Source organism: Ovis canadensis, chromosome 3 (genome assembly GCF_042477335.2).
Source record: "Ovis canadensis isolate MfBH-ARS-UI-01 breed Bighorn chromosome 3, ARS-UI_OviCan_v2, whole genome shotgun sequence".
NCBI classification, from domain to species: Eukaryota; Metazoa; Chordata; class Mammalia; order Artiodactyla; family Bovidae; genus Ovis; species Ovis canadensis.
In genome coordinates, this window is record NC_091247.1 from 215,953,869 (window position 1) to 215,977,996 (window position 24,128).

A 24,128-nucleotide genomic window follows, 5' to 3' on the forward strand; every position below is an offset into this window, starting at 1 on the left:
GATGAGTCTTTGCTGTTTGCAGGCTGGGGCTCACAGGGCCGGGAAGGAGGGCTCCCACTTTGTGGAACAGCCATGGCTTGTGTCCCTGGTTATTTGTCTGTAGAGGAGAAGGTGGAGACGGGACGCGGAGAGGGGCGCTGGGAAGGACTCCAGACACTGCTTGGGCTTCAGTGGGGCCACTGTGGGCCCCAAGATGGGGATGCCCTGAGTGGGGCGGGGCCAGCAGGCATCACTGGAGATGATGGCAGAGCCCCCTTGCCCCCACAGATGGTCTGTGGTCCAGGGTGTGTTGGGCCTGCACCATGGGCTGATCTGGGGCCTGGGGAGGACAGAATAGCGGTTGGATCTGGGGCAAGTCGAGGGCTGGAGCTGCAGGGTGATGCTGGGGAGTCCTCGCTGCCACCCCCAGCTGTGTCAGCCTGGCTGGGGAGCTGGCTCGGGCGGTGGTGAGATAGTGGGCAGATGGTGTCCTGGGCCCCCACTGGCCCCGCTGAAGTCCCAGCAGGGATTTGCCCATGAAGAAGCCTGAGAACTGCCCCTCGGCTGGGTAGGGGGTGAGGACAGCATCCCGGCCCCTGGACTGCTGGCCCCATCACTGTTCTGGGCTGGCTTTCTGCCTTCTCGCCCTCAGGGACTCTCCTGGTTGCGGGGAGCCCCCATGATAACAGTGCAGAGAAGGGCTTCTGACCCCAGCAGAGCAGAACCCAGGGAGGCAGTGGGGAGGGCTGGGAGCCAGAGTGAGCCCAGAGTCCAGAGCTGGAGCTCACCCTAGCTTCTGACCCAGTGTCACCACCCAGCGTCACCACCCCCCGCAGCCCAGCCCCCTGGGTGTGACTTCACACCCTGAGGCTCAGGACTGACCCACTGGGCCTTGACCTCCCATGGCCAGAGGAGTGGGGCCTGAGTAGAGTCCTCCTGTGGGGCCCCTCTCTAGACCGTGGTGGGCAGAAACCCAGGAAGTGCCCCCCGCTGGGACAGCCCCAGGGGACCCACTGGGACACCCCCTCTCCCCTCCCCCTGTCCCGCAGGGAACCCACTGGGATACCCACTCTCCCCTCCCCCTGTCCCCCCAGGAGAGTGTCTCATCACAGGACAATCCCACTTCAAGAGCTTTGACGACAGGCACTTCACCTTCAGCGGGGTCTGCCAGTACCTGCTGGCCCAGGACTGCCAGGACCACTCTTTCTCCGTCGTCATAGAGACTGTTCAGGTGAGCCTGCCAGGCAGCCCCAGGGTGCCGACGGGGATGAGGGCCAAGGTGACTCCATGTGTACTTCTTTTTTCTGGACCACCCAGCAAAGAGGAGGACAGACAGGGCGCCCAGGGCTCCTTGAGGATCCGGGTCCCTGATTCCCTTTGGGCCTAGAGTCTTGAGGAGAGAGTGGTTCCGAGTGAGCGAAGCTGAGGCTGCCTGGTTGGGGTCTTTCCCTGAGTGCATGGGCTGGGGGCTGGGCTGGGGGTGGTGGTGACACCCCTCTGCACGCCCCTCCTGGCAGTGTGCCGACGACCCTGATGCGGTCTGCACCCGCTCCGTCACCGTCCGCCTGCCCAGCCCGCACCACGGCCTCCTGAAGCTGAAGCACGGGGGTGGAGTCGCCCTGGATGGCCAGGACGTCCAGATTCCCCTCCTGCAAGGTGGGCGCCCTCCTCCCCTGGAGGCCCCCACCCAGCTCGCCCTCAGCGCCCCCACCCCTCACTGCCGCCTCTTCTGTGAGACTGTGAAGGAGTGCTATTGTTGGAGGACAGGCTGGTGTCTGAATTTATGCTGCAAGAAAGGAAGGCTTCCTGGAGGAGGAGGATGAGCTGAATGATGGCGGGGTGGCTGGTGATGGGTCAGACCCCAAGACATCATGGGGCAAAGCCAGGTGACCCTGTGACCTCTGGGAAAAGCTCCCTGCTCAGTGACTTTGCCAGGCGGCAATGCACCATTACCCACAGCATGATTCCAACCTTCACTCTCAAAGGGGCTCCTGTACCCCGCCCCTCTTCCTTATGACCACTGGCCACCTCATGGCTCAGCATCCCCCTGTTGCACAGAGTGGGTGAACCTGGGCCAGTGGGTCCACAGCTTGTCTGTGTGTGCTTAATGCTGTGTGTCTCCCATGAGATCCTATGTTCTCTAGGATAAGAGGTGTGCCTCCTACGTCGTCTCTAGAGAAAACCTCAGGTTTAGCTTTGCTCACAGCATTGCTCAGCGGTGAGAACTGGGTTACTCAGCCTGGAAGCATGTGCCACAGCCCAGGGAATGATAAAGAGCTTAGAAGAGGTTCAGTGAAAAACCCGTCCTGGCTCAGGGCATGTGTATAAGCTGAGGATGCAGGAGCCTCTACTGCCCCCTCGTGGCAGTGTGGGAAATGGCAGGCTACTGGAGCGATGCAGAGGCACCTTCTTCTACGTGGAGCCCAGTTTGCGCTGCACCCACCCTGATCCACCTTTCCTCTGAGACCCTCTGTAAGCCTCATGGCCACCCCCAGCTGCCCCCTAATTGACTGCTTTCATTGCCACAGTGCTCTGTGACAAAGCCCACCTCTCTCTACAACCCATCTGCCTGCTGCCCTCTGCCCTGGCCGTACCCCAAGCCTGAATCCCAACCTTGCTTGGTTCCAGGTGACCTCCGGATCCAGCACACTGTGACGGCCTCCCTGCACCTCATCTTCGGGGAGGACCTGCAGATAGACTGGGACGGTCGCGGGAGGCTGCTGCTGAAGGTAGGCGCCCTCCTGGCAGCTGGACCACACAAAGCCCCTGTTGTGCTCTGATGGGAGAGCTCGAGGGCGGGAGGGGAATTCCTTTCTCTCCCTACCCGCCCTGAGCCCCCAGAGCGAGGAACAGGCCTCTCTTGTGTATGAGAGGCTGGTGATTGCTGTCTGGATACCCCTTGTTCACCCTAGGAGTTCCTGGGTGCTGGGCTCTGGTCCTCTGAGGGTTTCCAGCCTGGGTGGGCTCCCTGCAGGGCTGCATTGGGGGCGGTGGTGGGCAGCTGGTTTACTGCTAAGGCTCCTAACTGCAACAAGGGTTGTGATCAGAGGGTGTTCCCTGGGGTGCCTGCTGTGGGACTCACAGCGAAGACCTGGGTCATGTACCCACTACCTGTGAAGGATTTTTCTGGAAGCTGCCAGATCCAAACCCCCTCACCCCCATCCAGAGGCTTGGCAGCCTGGGGGTCACTTCCAACTGCTCTCTGTGTTCTTAGAGTCACTCTTGGATAGGGATTTGTATATTTCACAGGACTGGCTTCCAGATCCATGTTTTCCTGGGAAAATTTCCCCAGAAGGCACTGTCGCTGCTTTTTCATAAACAAAGCAAGCAAGACTCATGGGAGCCAGGAGACGTGCCCAGGACTGCAACCCCTATCAGCTGCCTGGGCAGGGTCTCCACCACTAGACCTGTGCTTCTCACTTGGACGTCTTAGATGCCTTTGCGCTCTTAAATTTTACCGAAGGTGCTGAGATCTGCTAAGGGGTTGTATCTATTGATGTATTCTATTGCTTCCCTCGTGGCTCACAAAGTAAAGAACTGGCCTGCCAGGTGAGAGACCTGGGTTCGATCCCTGGTTTGGGAAGATCCCCTGGAGAAGGAAATGACAACCCGCTCCAGTATTCTTGCCTGGGAAATCCCATGGATAGAGGAGCCCATGGATAGAACTGCAGTCCATGGGGTCACAGAGTCAGACACGACTGAACAATGAACACTTCGCTTATCTAGTGATATTTACCAGATTAGAAATTAAATCAGAGACCCTTGTTAATTCGTTAAAAAATACCAATAGTGAAGTCGCTACATATTAATGTAAAGATTAAAAAATCTGTTTTCCAAAACAAAGTTAAGGAGTGAGAATACCAATGTTTTATGTGCCTGCAAATTTCTTTAATGGCTGTCTTGACAGAAGACAGTTGGAATCCTGTTGACCTCTGCAGTGCTATGTGTCACGTAGGCCCTGAAAACCTCCACTGCACACTCACAGAGAACGAGAGGGAAAAAGTCGTGGGAAAATAGTTTTGGCTGCATAGACCTCTTGAAAGGGCCTCCGGGACCACCCCATCCCACAGGTCCCAAGACCACACTTTGAGAACCCTTGCCCTGGATATATTAAAATCCCTGGAGGGTCCCCCTTTTCATCCGGGGTCCCAGTGTTCCCCAGGCCTCTGTATGATCCTGTGATGGGCATCTGGGGTGTCCCTGAGGACGTCCTGGTGCCCTCCATCCTTGTGATGTCATATTCTTTCTCTTCAAGTCCCTGAGAGAGTTCCAAATCAACACCTTTTTTTTTTCCCTTTATAAGAAAATAAAGCTTTGACCACTAAGATTATTGGGCATGAAAATCTTGAGACTTCCCTAGTGGTCCCGTGGCTAAAACTCTGTGCTCCCAATACAGGAGGCCCAGGTTCAATCCCTGGTCAGGGAACTAGATCCCACATGCTACAGATGAGACCTGGAGCAGCCAAATAAATAATAAATCAGTAAAGGGCTTCCATGGTGGTTCAGTAGTAAAAAGTAAGTAGTAAAGAATCTGCCTGCCGATGAGGGAGACGCAAGGGACATTGGTTTGATCCCTGGGTTGGGAAGGTCCCCTCGAGTAGGAAATGGCACCCCACTCCAGCATTCTTGCCTGGAGAATCCCGTGGACAGAGGAGCCTGGCAGGCTGTAGTCAATGGGGTCACCAAGAGTTGGGTATGATTGAGTGATGGCACACACATAGAGAAATAGATAAAAAATAAAAGTTGCTTTCACCCAACAACTTAAAAAAGAAGAACATGAAAATCTTAGAGATCTTATCAAACCCTCAGGTACAGTTGGAAATAAAGCTACGCTCATTTCTGGAGCAGGACAGTGACTCACAGTCATTTGGTTACAGAGTGAGCAGAACTCAGGTCTCCCACACCCCGGTCATCAAGGCAGGCAGCCCCGTTAACTCCCCCGCTTTCTCAGGCACTTCCCTCCGCACAGGGAGGGTGCTCTTGATCTGCGAGGCGCCCCCCCAACCCGCTTCAGCAGGCCCATGGCGCCTGGTCTTGGGCGGCTGACCTCCTCCCTGCAAGCTCCTCTGCCTTCTGTCTCCTCTGAGGAGCGAAGGCGGACTTGCTTCTGTGGGGAGGGGGTGCAGGGTTATCTCTGGGGCCGGGCTTGGTGGGTTTGACAAAAGAGAAGGGGCCTTCACTGGTCAAGACTACAGGCAGGTGACCAGCCTGGCGAACATCCTAGGTGTTTTGGTGTGTGTGAGGGAGCGCATTCCCATGCTGACCCTGGGTTTGTGGGGACCGCCGAGTGGAGGGCACCGGCTGGTGTCAGGACGCCTTGGAGCGGCGGCTGGGGACCCCCACTCCCTACCAAGGCAGTGGGATGACGTGGGGCGAAAGAGAAGCTGCCAGTGGCTCCCTGGGTGCGGTGTGAGTCCCGCCATCCAGGCAGCGGGCCGTGCCAGCTGTGAGGCAGGCCCAGCTCGGCCTTAGAGCGGAGGATAAAGGGTTCTGACAGTTTTCACTTGGTCAGAAGTGCCTCTGAGGTTTATTCCAAACAGCAAATAGCCAGTGCATTCTCCCCAAGTCCCCGATCCTGGACAGTGTAGGCCTGGCTTCCACGGACGTGTCCACCCTCCTAACCTTTTGCTGAGCCAGCCTCCGAGACTAGCCCCAGGGAGGGAAGGAGATAGTCGTAGAGAGCGGTGGATGGTGGAGAAGGCAGGCCTAGTGGGTGAACAGGGGGAGCTTGAGGGCCTGGGGGCCTGGGAACCAGGAGGGAAGAGAGACAGTGCTGGGATGTGGGCGAGGGGACAGGCGCCTCCCCAGCTTCGCCGGGGCTGGCGTCCAGAGGAGCGCCTGGCTCGCTCACAAATCTGTCCAGACACTGTCCAGCCATTCACTCACTGAGCACACCACCGAGGTTGCAGCAGTGACACGAAACAGACCCGAATCCTGGCTTCGTTTAGTTTAAATTCTAATGGAGGGGAATGGACAATAAGCAGAACCGACAAGGAAACTGTGTCTCACGTTGGGAGGTGATACATCCAGGGGGAGGAGAGATACAGCAGAGGAGCGCCAGGGAGTGCCGGGGCCGGGGTTTGGGGGGAGGGAGGGGGGGTGGGGAGGACCAACATGTTCAGTGGGAGGTCAGGGAAGGGCGGCTGCCTGACGTGCCAACGCGCTTGCTGTTTGCCAAGCAAACAAGGAAACGTTACTCCATCTTCCTTTTTCTGAACGATATTAACTTGGGTCCATTATACATATGTATGTGTCCGAAACCCTCACGAGATTGTTCATCCTGAGTCTTGTCGAGTTGGAGCTGGAAGCTGGAAGGGGCTCCAAGAGATGACCCTGTAGAGCCAGCCTGTCCGGGTGTCAGAACACAGGAGGTCCTGAAGCTACAATTGAATTCTGGGGCTTCCAGGTGGCTCTGGTGGTAAAGAACCCTCCTGGCATTGCAGGAGACATAAGGGACTCGGGTTCAGTCCCTGGGGCGGGAAGATCCCCTGGAGGAGGGCATGGCAGCTCACGCCAGTATTCTTGCCTGAAGAATCCCATGGACAGAGGAGTCCGGCGGGCTGCAGTCCATGGGGTCATGAAGAGTCAGACATGACCGAAGCGACTTAGCATTCATACAAATTGCAGAGCAGGGGTCAGGGCCGCCAGTGGGTCTAGGCCTCTGCTCCAGTTTGAACTAAGAGATGACTTTAATACATCACAGCTAAGCCCTGGGCTCACAGCAAAAGAGATGGGCAGATGACTCCAGCTGTACCATGGACCCCCACGTCACCCGTGAACGCACACCCCAGGCTCAGAAGCATTGAGAATGAGCACATGCCAGTGGCCTGCACCCCTCCTGGTCCTCTCGCAGGCCGCCCCTGGGTCCTCGCTGATCCCCACCGCCTACCTCTTTGGATCATGACCACAACCCCTGGGGTCCTCTTGGACTCATGGCCTTTTTTCCTCAAAGACGCCCAGTGACTTGAGTTAAAATCTAGACGCTAGGAAAGAGTATTTTTTTTTTTTGGTCACTCAGTGTATGTTCTGAGAAAACTTGGGCCATAAACGCTCAGCCTGCTTCTCTCACGTGTGTGACAGAGATAAGTGTGCAAGAAAGGGGGGGCCAGCTTTGCACTGTGTTTCCCTGGCCATGTCTTCTGATGGCCAGCGTGGCAGAGCTCCGCCCATCGCTGGGCCCAACTCAGTGACCTCAGGTGAGTTGCTGTCCCTCTCTGGGTCTCAGTGTCCGGTCTTTAAGTGAGGGGATCATCCCTGAATTGCTTCCTAGAGGACAGGGCTTTGATTCTAAAGATTTAAGAGCAGGAGAAACTACTGGGAACTGGTTAACAGATACCACACTTCGGGTTTTTAGTTTCTTTGGCAGCCCAGGGCTTAGCTGTGGTGTATTAAAGTCATATTTATTCCTCCCCTCCGGGGGACCTTTTTTGATGAAAACCATCTCATGAGGGCAGGGAAGCTGTGGCTGCTGGGGCGGCTGCTCCACGTGGTCTGTCCCCCACAGCTGTCCCCGGTCTACGCGGGGAGGACCTGCGGGCTGTGCGGGAATTACAACGGCAACCAGAGGGATGACTTCCTGACGCCCGCGGGCCTGGTCGAGCCCCTGGTGGAGCACTTTGGAAACTCCTGGAAGCTACGTGCAGACTGTGAGGACTTGCAGGAGCAGCCCAGTGACCCCTGCAGCCTCAACCCGCGCCTGAGTATGTGAGCTCCGAGATCCCCGAGTTCCAGTGCATTCCAGGGATGGAGTGCCCACCGTGGGGGAGGGGGCCCCCAAACCCTTGAGATCCCCCTTGTTCCAGTGCGTTTCCTGAACACTGTGCCCATGGTGAGGGGGTTGGAGCCGGTGGGTCTTTCTTTTCATCTTCAGCATTTGATTATCTGGATCATTTATTCTTCAGAGTCTCTTTATTGAGCACCCTCTGTGGGCCACACCCTGGGAAAGAAAAGAGTAGTCCACAGTTCTTCCCCTGGACCTTCTCAGTCTGTTTCAGCAGCAATTACATTACCGGAAGATAGATGCAGGGGGTGGCTATCCGCAGATTGGTCTGCCCCAGCATCTGGGGCCTACATCAACTGCGCCCTCTTTCCCAACTGATGCCAGGTTTGCATCAGGGAACAGTTTCTCTCTGGGAAATGCAGTTGATTGTGTATTGAAGCCGATCAAAAAAGAATATTGGCTGCGGAAGAAAATCGCCATGGTTCCCAGATCAGAGAGAAGCTGTTTTTGCTGTTGGCTCAGCCTAGCGGGGCGGGGCGAGTTTGGTCTTGGGTGCGTGCGCCTGTGCGCGGTCTGGACACGCCCCTCCTTTCCCCACAGCCAAGTTCGCAGACCAGGCCTGCGCCATCCTGACGTCCCGCAAGTTCGAGGCCTGCCACAGCGCCGTGGGCCCGCTGCCCTACCTGCGCAACTGCCGCTTCGACGTGTGCGCCTGCTCCGATGGCAGAGACTGCCTGTGCGACGCGGTGGCCAACTACGCGGCGGCCTGCGCCCGGAGGGGCGTGCACATCGGGTGGCGGGAGCCCAGCTTCTGTGGTGAGTGTCCTTTCCCGTCTGCTGCCCCTCCAGGCCAGCCAGCGGGATCTGCTGGGATGCCCTCTGCTCTGGGCCAGGTCAGAGCACTGTCTCTGCTTTACTGCACTGGGAAAGGAGCCCAGGGCATCTCCCATCCCTCACCCTTCCCATTTCCTGGAAGGACAGGGCAGTGGGGACTGGGGTCCCTGCTTGGCAGAGATTTCTGAGGCTGCTGCTACCTAGTGTGGGATACACGTGCGGTGGGGGTGAGAAGTGAGTGGGTCCCAGATGCCCATGGGTTCCTGCATACCTGGAGGGTCTGATGAAGCAATAGGGGAGAGGCAGGTACCAGTCCTCTGCTTATATGTGTGCGTGCTGAGTCACTTCTGGGTTCAATCCCTGGATTGGGAAGATCCCCTGGAGAAGGGAAAGGCTACCACTCCAGTATCCTGGTCTGGAGAATTCCATGGACTGTATAGTCCATGGGATCGCTCAGACACGACTGAGTGATTTTCACTTTCACTTCTTTAAGTCGCTTCTGTTGTGTCTGACTCTTTGCAGCGCTTTGCATGAATATCTGGCCTCAGAGATGTGTAACTGGGAAAAGGAGTATTTTAATAACTTTCTGAGATAACTGCGGGTATATTCTTCTTTGATCCTCCCCCTCATGTGTGGTCAGTCACGTCCAACTCTTTGCGATCCTATGGACTATATAGCTCGCCAGGCTCCTCTGTCCATGGAATTTTCCAGGCAAGGATGCTGGAGTGGGTTGCCAATTCCTCCTGCAGGGGGTCTTCTTGACCCAGGGATCAAACCTGTATCTCTTATGTTTCCTGCATTGGCAGGAGGAGTCTACCCCTAGCTCCACCTAGGAAGCCCGTCCTATAACTTCAGGTAAACCTCGGAGCAGTCCTGCCCACAGTTGCAGCACTGTGTGAAGTCGTATAAAGTAGAATAAAGTCATTGTCCCCAGACGATCTGAGAGCCTCTCCGGCACTGTTAAAGGCCTGGCATCTGAGCTCGTGTGTGCCCCGCACTGTGGTCCCTGGTTGGTTGTTACTGTTGCGCTGGGAACATTTGCCCGGTGCCCTGCGGGGCCAGGCAGCCACAGTGCTGTAGGGCCTGGACCTTCATGTTTGAGGCAGAGATGGACACTGCCTCCCTTACTAGGTGCCTGTCACACTGAGGAAGAGCATAGTTAGATTAAGACAGGGGCAACCAAGGAAGGCTTCCTGGAGGTGGGGAAGTCCCTGGGTGGGGAATAGTCCCTGAAGGAGGGCATGAAAACCCACTCCAGTATTCATGCCTGGAGAATCCCACGGACAGAAGAGCCTGGTGGGCTACAGTCCATGGGGTCGCAAAGAGTCGGACACAACTGAAGTGACTTAGCATGTACACGCATGCCCTTGACCAGGCTTTAAAAAAGGTACTTTCTTGATGGAGAAAAGTTGCTTCTGACGGTGGAATAATAGTAGGGATGTAGAAGTGAAGGCATTAAAGGAGGATATGGTCTAGTGGACACTGATTTATAGGGTGAAGTAGATGTATTTGGCGACCCACTCCAGTACTCTTGCCTGGAAAATCCTGTGGACAGAGGAGCCTGGTAGGCTGCAGTCCGTGGGGTTGCTAAGGGTCGGACACGACTGAGCGACTTCACTTTCACTTTTCACTTTCACGCGTTGGAGAAGGAAATGGCAACCCACTCCAGTGTTCTTGCCTGGAGAATCCCAGGGACGGGGGAGCCTGGTGGGCTGCCGTCTTGGGCTGCACAGAGTCGGACATGACTGAAGTGACTTAGCAGCAGCAGCAGATGTATTTGGAGACATAAATGTTGGTGGTTCTGATAGAAACAGGAAAATAGGAACTACAAAAAACAGTGAAAGGACTTAATAATACCTATTTGAAGAGGAGTTTAGATTTAGGGGCTCCAAAAGTATCATTATTTGGGATTAAAGGAGCCAAGTTTAAGCGACCTTATAAAAATGAGTTTAAGTGTGATTTGATTTTAAGCGACCTTACGGAAAAGAGAAACAGACACAAAGTGAGGATGGAAAGGAAGAAATGTTCAGACGTGTGCAGTTGTGCCCGCAGCCCGCCATCCCTGGGGTGTCAGAGGTCATAGCCCAGCAGCCAGGACAACTGAGGCTGAGACCTCACTGGCAACTTGCTTCGAGCCCTTCGCTTCACCCTCCAAAACCCTCATCAGCGTTTGCTGTTTAGAAATTGGGAGACATGATCTGGAGTAAGTGGTGTCTGTGACTATATTTTTAAAACAGTTTGGTGTTCTTTCGTGAGCTCCAAAGAGCTCCAGTACCATGGTTGTTCATGTCTCAGGGCAGAAAAGAATTCAGCGTGAGGCCAAGTGGTAGAGAAGAAGTGATTTATTAGAATAGGACACTTGTGAGGTTGTACAAGTGGGTGGGTGAGAAATGCCGCATCCTGAGAGCTTCCTGGGCTACAGTTTTATAATCAAAAGTGGGGAGGGGGGCGGAGACCTCGGTCTTTCTCGAGCAGGCTTTCTGCTTCCATCATCAGCTCCGGCTCCGGGTTGAGCAGGTGAGTTTTCTTGTTCCTACATGGTCACGCTGGGTCCACAAATTCTTGTTTCGGTGGGTGCAGAGAGCATGTCCTAGGGATCATTAACTTACTGAGCTCACTGGGCAGGATGTGGGTTGCATGCCATCATTGTTTTATTGTTTGGAGGCTTGTCTCCTGTTTCTCTCGTGGTTTTGTTGCTAAGCAAGCCTGCTTGGTTCTGTGGTTAAGCAAACCTGCTTTCTGAGTCATCGTTTTAACTTACAGGGGTCTCCCGTGTTTTTCTGCCGACAGTCCCCGAGTGGCATTAACTGCTGTATCACCTCCTTTGTCCCTTCACTCTGTCCCTGTCATCTCGATTGTCCGCCGATGTTAGACACTACGCATTATCCCTGTGCTGAACCGCCCGAGGGATTTCCTCCTTTAGGAGAGTCCCCCAGAATGCCAAGGGCTTACCCAAATAGCCTTTAAACTCTTAGGAGCAGCTGTTCTTAACCCCCACCCAGAACAGAACAAAAAGGGGATGGGCCGACTCCACAGCAGCAGGCCCTGACCTGAGTTTCCTGGCTCCCAAGGCCTCGTGATATGGCAGGAAGTGCAGGTGGTGGGAAGACCCCATCCCTGGAGACTTCAAAAGAAAAAATTTATTTATCTAGGCTATGTCAGTCTTTTAAAAAATATTTATTTAGTTGCTTTGGGATCTTCTTTGTCTCAGGCAGGATCTTTCACCGTGGTGCATGGATTTTCCAGTTGGGGCACATGAGCTCAGTGGACCATTGAGATTTGTAACCACTGGACCCCCACGGCAGACCCTGTCCCTGAAGACTTTTAAGGACAAGAGGGATCTGTCTCTATGAGCTGAACCAGAAAAAACCAGCCAGATGGCCCTGGGTTGTCCCTCTGAGGCCTGAGGAAGGGGGGGCAGGATGCCTGGGTTCCTCCTCCATCCTGCACCTCATTTTCCCTTCCTGAGAAATGAGCAGAATTCCTAAACAACTAACTCTGTCCCCAGGAATAGGCCATACCCACTGGGGACTCTCATGGAGCAAGACTCGATTGTGTAGGTGCTTTACAAGGTGCTATCAGGACAGTCCTGAAAAGCACAACATTTTTTTTTCCCCTTGGAAGTTGGTTGTGTTTCCTTTGGAAAGACAAGACCCCAGGTTCCTGGCAGGCAGGGACCAAGTCTTACCATCTCTGCATCCTCCAGCCTAGCACAGCCCCTCCCACACCCCATGCCGTGGACACACAGTCAACACGTGTTAAACAGACAATGTTACTTCTGGGGAAGAAGGAGACATTTAACACGGCTGAGCCGGCTTCTCAGAGGAAAAAGCCTTCTCAGCTCTAGCTCCTTCTGATTGGGTGAAATGTGCCCTTACAGTCATAGGTTCAGTTGATTGGGACGCCCGTCTTTGGAACCCAACCTGTCCCATCGTAGGGCTTCCCAGGTAGTACAGCGGTAAAGAATCCGCCTGCCAATGCAGGAGACATAAGAGATGCAGGTTTGATTCCTGGATTGGAAAGATCCCCTTGGAGAAGGAAATGGCAACCCACTCCAGTATTCTTGACTGGGAAATCCCATGGACAGAGGAGCCTGGTGGGCTGTAGTCCATGGGGTCGCAAAGAGTTGGGCACAACTGAGTGAATCATGTATGCATGTCCTATCCAAAGGTGGATACCTTTGCTCTAAATATTCAAAGTCTGTGTCTAACATGGTTAGAGCCCCTCCCCTCCCAGCTTCCCTCAAAGACCGCACCCACCCAGGGCAGTTGTAGGCGGGGAAGCATCCTGGCGTGGACATTTCTGAGGTTCACGACCAGGCTTTCCCTTTACAGCTTCCCTGGGACACAGCTAGCAGGTTTCTGCTGGAGAAATGGCTTCTAACAGGGAGCAACAGGTTCTATGATCCTGGGAGGAGTGTCCTCAGGGTGAGCTTCTTATTTCTTGGATGACAGCTGATCTGCAATGGAAAAGCATCTTGAAAGAGCCAAGTGCCCCTCAACACCAACCTCCCTCCCCCGCCACCAGTCAAGAATTCCATCATCGGGGAGCTTGTGAGAGGACCGTGAGCTCAGACAGTGGGCTGAATCTTGGCTGGGACCCGTCAGTGCCGGGGCCTCTTAGGTTTGGAGCCTGCAGAGCTCGGGCTGCGTTTCCCCTTTCTCACAAAGGCAGGAAAGCGGCAGACAATCGCCACCTGCCAGGCATGACTCGAAACTCCCTTAGCCTTCACAGCCACCCAGGTGGATGCTATTTTTATATTCCAGTGAGGACACTGCTGACTAGAGGCACGGCTGGGACTTGAGCCCTGGAACTTGGTGTTCAGCGCCCACTCTCTTAGTTGTTTACGTTTCTATGTGGGAGAAGGCCAGGAAGGGCAAGGGCTATGGGGAGGTGGGTGCTGCCCGCTTTGAGTGCCCCAGTTCTTTGTGACTGGCATATCCCCAAAGCCTAGCTCCTAGGGGACTGTTTTCTTTTAGAGCATAATGGTTAAGAGCATGAGCTTTGGGGCTGTCACAGAGAGCTGGGTTCAAATCCTGCCTCAAGGCCTTCCCTGGTGGTCCAGTGGCTAAGACTCAGCGCTCCCAATGCAGGGGGCCTGGATTCAATCCCTGATCTGGGAATAGATCCCATATGCTGTAACTAAGACCCAATGTAGCCAAAAAAAAAAAAAAAATCCTGCCTTGGCCTCTTCCTGGAAGGCAGGTCCCTGGTGGGTCACTAAGCTTAAGTTTCAGGTTTCTTACCTCTGGTGGTGGGATTGTGAGGTCTCACTCATTGAGAGGCACCAAAGGCATAAAACCCCGTGAAGAGCAGGGTATCCAGTAGGTGCTCAGTTAAGGGAGCTGTCATTGTTTTTATCATCATGGGAGAAATGCCCTCACCCATCCCTGCCAGGTCTTTTTTTTTTTTATTAATTGTTGTCATTCAGTCACTCAGCTGTGTCCAGCTCTTTGCAATCCCATGGACTGCAGCACGCCAGGCTTCCCTGTCCATTACCAATTCCCGGAGCTTCCTCAAACTCATGTCCATTGAGCCGGTGATGCCATCCAACCATCTCATCCTCTGTCATCCCCTTCTCCTCCTGCCCTCAATCTTTCCCAGCATCAGGGTCTTTTCCAATGAGGCAGCTCTTTGCATCAGATGGCCAAAGTATTGGAGCTTCACCATCAATCCTTCCAATGAGTATTCAGGGTCGATATTTACAGCCCTAAAATCTACCAAGATTTCTATTCTGTCCCAGGCTCTGAGAATTCAAAGCTGACCAAAGCATGGTCCCCCTAGTTAAACAGAGGAGAAAGCATATGCTTCCGTAATTAGAACAGTCATTTGTGGGGATTCTTGGTGGTCTAGTGGTTAAGACTGTGCACTTTCACTGAAGGGGGTTTCAACTCTGATCGGGGAACTAAGATCCCATATGTGGCCAAAAAATAGGAAAACACACACACACACTTTTGCTCCCGGTGGGAAGATAAGGCGGTGACCATACAGATGTAATTGGGGGTCCCAGAGGCAGTGGGTAGGACTGCTGGTCCTAGAACCACAGTCCTGCTCATCTTAACATTTCTGCTGAGTCTGTCCTTGCCCCTCCCTCTCCTCCAGCACTGAGCTGCCCACACGGCCAGGTGTACCAGCAGTGTGGGACCCCCTGCAACCTCACCTGCCGCTCACTCTCCCACCCGGACGAGGAATGCACTGAGGTCTGTCTGGAGGGCTGCTTCTGCCCTGCGGGGCTCTTCCTGGATGAGACGGGGTCCTGTGTGCCCAAGGCCCAGTGCCCCTGTTACTATGACGGCGAGATCTTCCAACCTGAAGACATCTTCTCGGACCATCACACCATGTGGTGAGTCGAGCAGTGGGACTGGGGACCCTGGAAATGGCAGGGCTAGGAAATGGTCCTCTGAGTCCTCCATTTCATGGATGGGTACACTGAGGCCCATGGTAGGAAGTGCCTGCCTAGCGTTGCGCAGTGAGTTGGGAGCTAAGCTGGGATATCACCCAGGCCTTCTGTCTGCCTTCCTGTGCCCAGCATTGGAGCTTCAGGCTGGTGGTGGGAGTAAGTCATGTGCAGTAAGCCAGCTGTCACTCGTGGAGCCCCACTCCCTGCATGAGGTGTCGGTTTCCCTTTTCTAGAACAGGAGATGAGAGTGCTCCCTGCCAGCCTCCCCTTCAGCCTCCTGTCAGTGTTCTCAGAACAAAGCATTTGAGCCAGAAGAACACTGACCATAGTAGCATCGCCTCCAGAGCGCATCACTGTCCCCACTTGCTTCATGCTTTTCTTGAAAAACAAAAAACAAAAAACAAAAAAACCCACACCATCCAGATCACACCTACTTCTTGCTGCCCTTCACCCAGGGCCTTGGGCGCAGTCAGTGTCAACAGGGCAGTCACAGTCGCAGAAAACATTTGTAACAGAACATTTACAAACACCTCCTTGGCACCGGTTCTGTCCTGGGCGCTAGGCTAGAGATGGTGACCTGAAGATGAACGGGACACAGAGTGGGCCTCAAAGAAGCTGACTGTCTACAAGGGAGACCAGCCGAAGTGTCCTGGTGATGGAAAATTTCAGACACTGGAGTGGGGAGAATAGTATCAGGAGGCCTAATGCACCCAGCCTCAGCTTCCCTGATTATGACCCTTTGCTGTTCTGATTTTTAAAAAAATTTAGAAAAAGTTTTGTTTATTGAGATATAATTTACACACAATAAAATTTCTCCTTTTTGGTATACAGAGCTACAGATGCTTACAAGTGTGTACATCATGTAACTACTGTCACACTCGAGATACAGAATGTTTTCATCAGCCCCGCAATCCTTTACTCACCCTCTGGGCTTCCCTGGTGGCTCAGATGGTAAAGAATCTGCCTGTAGTGTAGGAGACCAGGGTTCGATCCCTGGGTTGGGAAGATCCCCTGGAGGGGGAAATGGCAACCCACTCCAATATTCTTGCCTGGAGAAGTCCATGGACAGAGGAGCCTGGTGGGCTACAGTCCATGGGGTAACAAAGGGTCAGACACGACTGAGCGACTGTGCTGTAATATTCAAGGTGTTTCTCTCCGGGACCTTGCAACAACACTGTTAGGCAGGCAGGCTTTTTCAGTAGGAATTTGAGGCTTAGAGATATGATCGCTTTCCCAAGCCACTCAGCAACTGGCTGGAACCCAGGAACTCCTGGACCCTTCTTGTTACCTGGAGAAGAGGCCATTGAGTTTGGCGATCAGAAGGTCCTGGTGGCCCTCTTGCTTTGTAATGTGGTGAGCAGCTGCGTTTCACATGGATGATGGGATGGAAGCCTGGCTGGAGTGGGCAGAGTGCCTTGTGGGAGGCAGGGAGTCCTTCTAAGTGAGGCTGTGACTTTTGTTTCTGCAGCTACTGCGAAGATGGCTTCATGCACTGCTCCACGAGCGGAGCCCCGGGGAGCCTGCTGCCTGAAGCAGTCCTCAGCAGCCCTCTGTCCCACCGCAGTGAGTACTGCTCGCCATGAGCTCCCCACTCCCTCTGCCCAGACTGGGTCGGCGAGGGGGCTGGCTGCATTCAGGCATGTGTTTGGATGGGTGACCTCCAGGCCTTTGCATGTGGACATCCCAAGTACTGAGGCAGGAGGAGTTTAATTTTGTGATGAGGAAAGACTGAATTGCTTGTAGGATGGACCAGCGAGATCTCACTTCTGCCCACGGGAACCTTAACCCAGGGAGCAGCTGTGGGTGTGTTGGCCACTTTGACTGTGGTCAACACCGCCCTCCTCTGATGGCCTCTCTATCAAGGGACATGCTGACCAGGACACCTGTTTAGAAAGCTTCTCAGATGGATTTGAGAGAGCAGTTTGAACCTGGTGCCTTTAGTGTGAAGGTTGTAATTGATGCTGTGCTGTTTAGGGTTGAGACACAGGAGAGAGAAGAGGCTGACCTGGGGCTGGTGGGACCATATTCACATTTATGGAGCAGGGACCTCGTGGGATTCCAGACAGATTGTCATCCTTGTGTAGAAAGGACCCCCTAGGAGGAGGAGGTGGGATGTCTTTAGGCAAATTGTTATTTGGTTGCTAAGTCGTTTTGGCTCTTTGCTACCCTATAGACTGCAGCGTACCAGGCTCCTCTGTCCTCCACCATCTCCCAGAGTTTGCTCAAATTCTTGTCCATTGAGTCAGTCATGCCATCTACCCTTCTCCTCCTCTGTCACCTCCTTCTCTTCCTGCCTTCAATCTTTCCCAGCATCAGGGTATTTTCCATTGAGTCGGCTGTTTGCATCAGGTGGCCAAAAGTATTGGAGCTTCAGCTTCAGCATCAGTCCCTCCAGTGAATATTCAGGACTGATTTCTCTTAGGATTGACTAGTTTGATCTCCTTGTTGTCCAAGGGACTCTCAAGAGTCTTCTGCAGCACCACAATTCAAAAGCATCAATTCTTCAGTGCTCAGCCTTCTTTATGGTCCAGCTCTCACATCCATATATGACTACTGGAAAAACCATGGCTTTGACTAGACGAACCTTTGTTGGTGAAGTGATGTCTCTGCTTTTCAATATGTTGTAAGACATATGGGCTATTTTCAGCCTCTGCTTCCCGCCTCTCAGTTTACCTGAGACCCTCCCTCTGACCCAGCTCTGTGACTGTGTTTGTTTGTCAAGGGCCCTGGTGGGGAATTTGCCCCTGCCCCTGCATGGCTGGCTGGTTGTGGAGCATCTCAGCCTATAGCCGGGGCAGGATCCGAAACACGCAGGCAGCTTACCAGCTATCAGAACTTAGGACCTTGTCTTGGTCCGTTCAGGCTGCATAACAAAATACTGCAGACTGGGGACTTACAAACAGCAGATACTTCTCACAGTCCTGGAGGGTGGAGATTTGAGAGCAGGGTGCCCGCATGGCCAGGTGAGAACCCGCTTCTGGGTCCTCACTGTGTCCTGACGTGTTGGAAGGGGTGAGGGAGTCCCATGGCGTGTTTCCTTAGGGTGCTAACCCCATTCATGAGGGATGATTGGTCACCCACCTCATAACCAATCTCCTCCCCCAACCCTTGCCTTCTAACCTCCTGACCTTTGGGGGTTAGGATTTCAGCCTGTGATTTTGGGGGACACAACCGTTCAGTCCATAGTGGACCCCCAAGGTCACTGCATCCCTGTGCCTCTTTCTTCCTCCCGCTCTCTCTCACTGAGGCATTTCCCCCACGACCTCACCCCTCTCGGCTACATTCTGCTTCCCAGGTCTTTCATGTCTCCCTTGCCCAGAGTCGTCTTCTTGTCTAGTCACTGGAGGGGTATCTTTTTTCAAAGTCAGGGAACTCCTAGAATTTCATGTGATTTGGAAAAATCGTTTAACCTCTTAGGGTTTTAGTTTCCTAACAGACGTTTCCATATAAAAATGAGGTTGGAAATTCTGACTTTCTCACCCATACGAGGTAGTAAATGCTGTGTATGTAAGATACAAATGCAATCCAGCACATCAGAGTTTTTGAAAGTCAGGCACTGTATCAGTCATCTGCTGCCGTCATTTATTCAATCACGCAGTGATACTACTTGTCAGGAAATGTATCAGTGAACAGAGCAGATATCGCACTCTCCCTGCCCCCCGCCGCCTTCATGGAGCAGCTATTTTAGCCTGTGGGTGGGGTGGGTGTGAGCAGTCAACAAAGAAGTAAAACAAACGGTGCATCAGAGGGTGATGTCAGGCGGTGATCAGGTGGAGAGTGACAAAGCCGGGGTGGGGGGTAGGTAGGAGGGTCCAGGGATGGAGCGTTCCAGGTTTAAATGGAGGGGCTGGGACGGTTGGGGACCGGGCAGAGGAGGACATGTGAGCAAAGCCCCCTTTAAAGTTCTTGTGATTAAGCTAATTTTAGGAATGGTTGTGCTGGGGCAGAGGTTCCTTTTTAGCACCAGGCTAAATCCTGGCTCTGGACGTTTCTGCGGTGTGTCCTGATTCAGTGTAGTAGGCAACAGCAGGGTTGGGGGATGAGGACCACGGGCCATCGGAGGGGTGCTGAGCTCAGCAGAAGTGCCTTCAGTGTGGGCAAAGGTCAGAGGTCAGATGAGTAGATGAAGCTGCTGCCCAGAGCCTGGCTGGAGGTCAGGCAGTGCCGTGTCCCAGGGCGTGGACAGCCTGAGCCTCTGCGGTAGAGTGACTGCACGCAGGGGACGGACAGGGTAGACAGCAGACGTGTTCACCCCTCCGCTGACCTGTGGCTTTCCTGACTCCAAGGCAAAAGGAGCCTGTCCTGCCGGCCCCCCATGGTCAAGCTGGTGTGCCCTGCTGACAACCCGAGGGCCGAAGGGCTCGAATGCACCAAGACCTGCCAGAACTATGACCTGGAATGCGTGAGCACGGGCTGTGTGTCCGGCTGCCTCTGCCCCCCGGGCATGGTGAGAGCCCAGATTTTGTATGTTTTCCCATGAAGGATCAACAAAAATGAGGGGATTGCTCTAGAAAAATTCCCAGGCCTTTTTGTTCATAAATTCTTGAATGCACCACCTGCGTTTAAATTAGACTATTACCTGCACCCACCACAAGGTGGCAGCAAATACAGTCCAGTGCCCATCTCTTGCCCTCCAGCCAGGGCTGGACACAGCCTCCAGGCAGAGCCCTAGACTCAAGCTTTCAACACTTCCTGCCACACTGGAGAGGAGACCAAGGAGAGAAGAGACACAGAACCATTCGAGGATACACAATTGTGTAGTGGAAATCCTGGTCTGTCTCCCGGCCCCAGGTGTTGTACCACTGTCTGCGAGATGCTCGCTTACCTCTGAAGTCTAGTGGCCACATCTTCCAAACTGGTATCCAGCTCTGCTGGCATCAGGGAACCTCTTGGCATCAGGGAACCTCTTCCCTGGTCCTTTGAGGCCCTATTTTCTCGCTGGTCCACTGGGAAGCCTGAAAAGACTTTGGCGCTGTTTTTATTTGATTTTGTTTTAAATTAATTGTTATTGGTGTATTTGGATTTACACTGTGGTGTTAGTTTCTGCTGCACAGCAAAGTGAATCAGTTATTCATGTATCCACTCTTTTTTAGATTCTTTTCCCCATATAGCTCATTACAGAGTATTGAGCAGAGTTCTCTGTGCTGTACAGTATGTTCTTATTCGTTATCAACTTTATGTTTAGTCGTGAGTATATGTCAATCCCAATCTCCTGATTTATTTCTTCTCTCCCTTCCCCTCTTAGTTGGGGCTGCTTCTTGAAAGCTAGAGCTTGGGCTCAGGGGCCCATCCACAGACAGCCTCACAGGAGGGCATTGTAAATCCTATGAAATGTAATCCTAAAAGGTTCCAGAAAGCCCTCCTGTCTCAAAGATATCTCCTATACTTCCTATGGTTTGTCACCTCATCAGATTTACTAAAATATGATAGGTATAAAGTTAGTTTGGTTAACAAAAAAGAACTTTAAAAAAGCTTCTCCTATAAATCCTCATAGGAAGTCATTCACACTTTAGTGAGAGTTAGTTCATCAGAGTCTTTCCTGGTAGCAAACATGCATTGAGCTGGAAATACTAGCAGGGAGGACATAGCAAAGTTGGAAGGGAAAACAAAGATTTTGGAGAATGGGTCAGTGTGAAGGGGTGAAGGTGGGGTTTTTTCCAGAGAAAAGTGACAAAACCAATTTTTTTCTACTTCATAGTTTTTCTTGGGACCGATTGAAACCCAGGACCAAGTTCTCAGCACAAACCTTTCTTGCTCAAGATGTCATGAGCTGATGAACAAACGTGACTACTATCTCTGCCTGTCCTCTTCTGAAGTCCTTGAAGGACAATTGTCCCCTTTATCGTATCATCCTTCTCATGTCCCAAAGGGGCAGATGCTAGGCAGGGATGGGCCTCTTCTTTTTAAACATGTCCAAGAGACTGACTTGTACAAACTTCACTTGAGGGCTGCGGTGCTGGCCCACCCTCCATGTGGACCAGTTCTCATCTACATCCCGCCCACCTGCTACATTGTGTCCTTATCTTTCTATCCCTGTGGATCTTTTTTTAAAATGCTTTAGGACTCTGAGTGATTCAGCTGGGCTGGTGGCATTACAGTTGAGAGCCTCCTGATGGGAAACCTTGCCTCACATATACATAGGCAAACACACATATATACACATATATACACACATACACACAGAGGTACACACGCATATAGACACACTTATACTCACATGTATAAACCCCCCCACAGAGATACACACATACACAAGACACACACACATACTCACACAGAGGCAAGCATACGTATACACACAAGCACACATATACACATATGCACACACACAGGCACACACATATATACATGCACCTAACCATACATACACATAGGTATGCACACACACACACATACACACAGGCGCACACAGATATAGACACACACACAGGCACACACATAAAGACACACATGTACTCTCATGTATATTAACAAAATACATGCAGCCACACATATACATACATGCACCCACATATACACACAGGCATGCACACATATACACACAGGCATGCACACAGACACACAGGCATACACACATATATATAGGCACACACAGGCACACAGTCATACACACACATATGCCTACCCACACATACACGTAGGCATGCACACACACACACACATATACATACAGGCAAACACAAATATAGACACATGGGCACTCACATATATCAACACATATATACACCCACATACACACAGGCACACACCCACATACACACAGGCACACACCCACATACACACATGTGCCCACACATACACACAGAAACACAAACACACATGTGCATATACAAGACACACAAATATACACACATGCACACACATGCATGCATATACAGAAGCACGTGCATACAAACACACATACATGCATGCACATATGTACATACTCACACACGTAATTTCAGTCTGTGATCCCTGACGTGAAAGCCCTTTGTTCAGCCCAAGACCGCCCTGTCCCAGGGCTTGGGTCCCAGATTTATCTGTGGAGCAATGGGGTCACGTGGATGCTGGGGCACCCAGACCAGAAGCCTCTCACCCTTGGGTGGCTTTGGAACTAGAGTGCTGTGGGTCCTTCTCTCAAGGTCATGCAGAGTGGGCGTCCAGGGCTGCCTCCTGGACTGCCAGGATGGAAGCAGATCCCCGTGTGGGGTCAGAGGGGCTTGGCCAGCTCTTCCTGAGCCCACCGGGGCCAGTGGCTCTTCTCAGTTCTCCCCCGCCCCCTCGGCGGCATCCATGAGGAGTATAACTTGTCACGTGGTAACTCCTCGGCGGGTGGAGGGTGGGGGAGGAGGGCAGGTGTGTCGGACCCTCAGGAGGGGACTCGTGGGACTTGAAAACCCCCAGCCTCTGGTTCTGGTCAATCCCTGCTTGTGGCCGGTATTCCGCTTTCACCTCCAGGACATTAAGTACATTGTTAACTACTTCATTTCATTAAATCGATTGTCCGGTTTCTTCAGTTATAGAACATAATAAATGCTCAATGAAGAACAATCAGAAAAAAATTTAAAAACCACAAAAAGAAAATCAAACTCCCTTATCCCGGCCCTCCAGAGGCAACTTCTAAATTCCCTTCCAGACAGTTTTTGAAGTATATATATATATTTTTTTCATAATTGAGACTATATGTATATACAGTTTTTTTCTCTCTTGTTTTAAAAATTAACAGAATAAGTAGTTCTCAAAACTTTTAAGATTTTAATATTTCCATTGAACAGTATCACCTGGAGATTCCTCAGTGGGCTTAGTCATTTTCCTATCGTTGAACACTTAATTGCTCCCACTTTTTTTGGAGTGATAAATATTGCACATTAATCTTTGCCCATAACTCTCTTACCTTTGGAGAAATCCCCTGGAAGAATTACTGGGTCTAAGGAGATGCATGTGCCAGGGGCTTTTGACAGGTGTTACCAGAGTCTCCACTGGGTCCCAGGGCGCTTGCCTGCAGCAGTGTGTGAGGGCAGAGGGGGTCGGAGTGTCTCCAGCTGAGCCAGGAGGACCAGTGTGGATGAGAGCTGAGCAGGCTCTCCAGTCCCGATCTGGGCGTGGGCTCCTTGGGTTGCGTCTGGCCGCGGCTGTTCACTCGTTTCGGCCTCAAGACTTTCCATTCGATTTCCCTCAGGTCCGGCATGAGAACAGGTGTGTGGCCCTGGAAAGGTGCCCCTGCTTCCACCAGGGCAGAGAGTACGCCCCCGGAGACAGGGTGAAGGCCGACTGCAACACCTGGTGAGGCTGGAAGCGGTTCCGGGGGCGCTGGGGGCAGGTCGGGGAGGGGTTTGGTCGCTTGCCCACTCCCCACCCGTGGGAATATGACTGCACCTGTCCTTTCCCCTCTGCCTCTGTTTCTCCATCTGTCAAATGGGAGAATCTTTTTCATCCCCTGGGCTCGCCCTGGATGGATGCTCTCTGGAAAGCAGTGTTTCCCTGCGGGGAGAGGGGCAGGGGCAAGATAAGGGCCATGTCCATCACTGCACATGCAACCAAACCACCCCAGGGCACCAGGTTGGGGTCCTTCTGTGGCCTTATCCTGGTCCCCCTCCCCCAGGCATATTGTGAGGGTGCCTGCCTGGAAAGGGACCGTCCTTCACCCAGTCCTTGACTCTGCTCATCACCCGGCCTTTCTTTGGAGCTGTGCAGAGCTTTAGGGATGGGCCAAGGGGCCAGGCAGGAAGGGGCTGGAGGTCTGAGCATCCCACCGCTGATGCCTAGAGTGGACTTCCCGATGTTGGTTCTGGTACAGAGTGGGAGATGGGGGCACGGGCAGCTGGCAAGTCCCTGTGGGTTTATACACATTGCTGCCCACATAGACCCTCTCCTGGCAAAAGTTCATGGCTGGTCACCATTTCTCTGCCTCAGAACTTGCCTGCTCTTCTGTCCTGTGTGTTCCCTTAGCCTCAGAGGGGCTCTTGGCCTTGGGGTCTGTTGTGTAGAGACCAGTCGCCCTTCCCAGGTAATGTCCCGGGAGACTGGGCTTCAGCACTTTTGGCGCAGGTGGTGACAGTGTCCCCGGGTCACCTTGGACAACTGGGGCTCTGCTTTGCCCGTTTCCCCCTTGTGATGAGTGGGTAGCGTGGCTTCCCTCTCCTGCTGGGCCCTGTGCCCTAAAAACATGGGCGTTCATGACTGCAGAGCCCTGCAATGTCCGATCTGCAGGTCTTG

At 52.9% G+C, this 24,128-nt stretch overlaps 1 protein-coding gene across 1 annotated transcript in view; it reads left to right on the plus strand.

Moving 5' to 3' along the window:
* The window catches only part of VWF (von Willebrand factor), a 122,547-nt gene that overhangs the window by 38,183 nt on the left and 60,236 nt on the right, over positions 1–24,128 (plus strand). Inside the window, exons 11-19 of the mRNA XM_069585872.1 lie at positions 1,074–1,210; positions 1,497–1,635; positions 2,608–2,708; positions 7,484–7,679; positions 8,300–8,515; positions 14,636–14,876; positions 16,402–16,496; positions 19,220–19,380; positions 23,092–23,195. Coding sequence (XP_069441973.1) covers positions 1,074–1,210; positions 1,497–1,635; positions 2,608–2,708; positions 7,484–7,679; positions 8,300–8,515; positions 14,636–14,876; positions 16,402–16,496; positions 19,220–19,380; positions 23,092–23,195 — 1,390 coding nt within the window. The remainder of the gene's footprint in view (positions 1–1,073; positions 1,211–1,496; positions 1,636–2,607; positions 2,709–7,483; positions 7,680–8,299; positions 8,516–14,635; positions 14,877–16,401; positions 16,497–19,219; positions 19,381–23,091; positions 23,196–24,128) is intronic.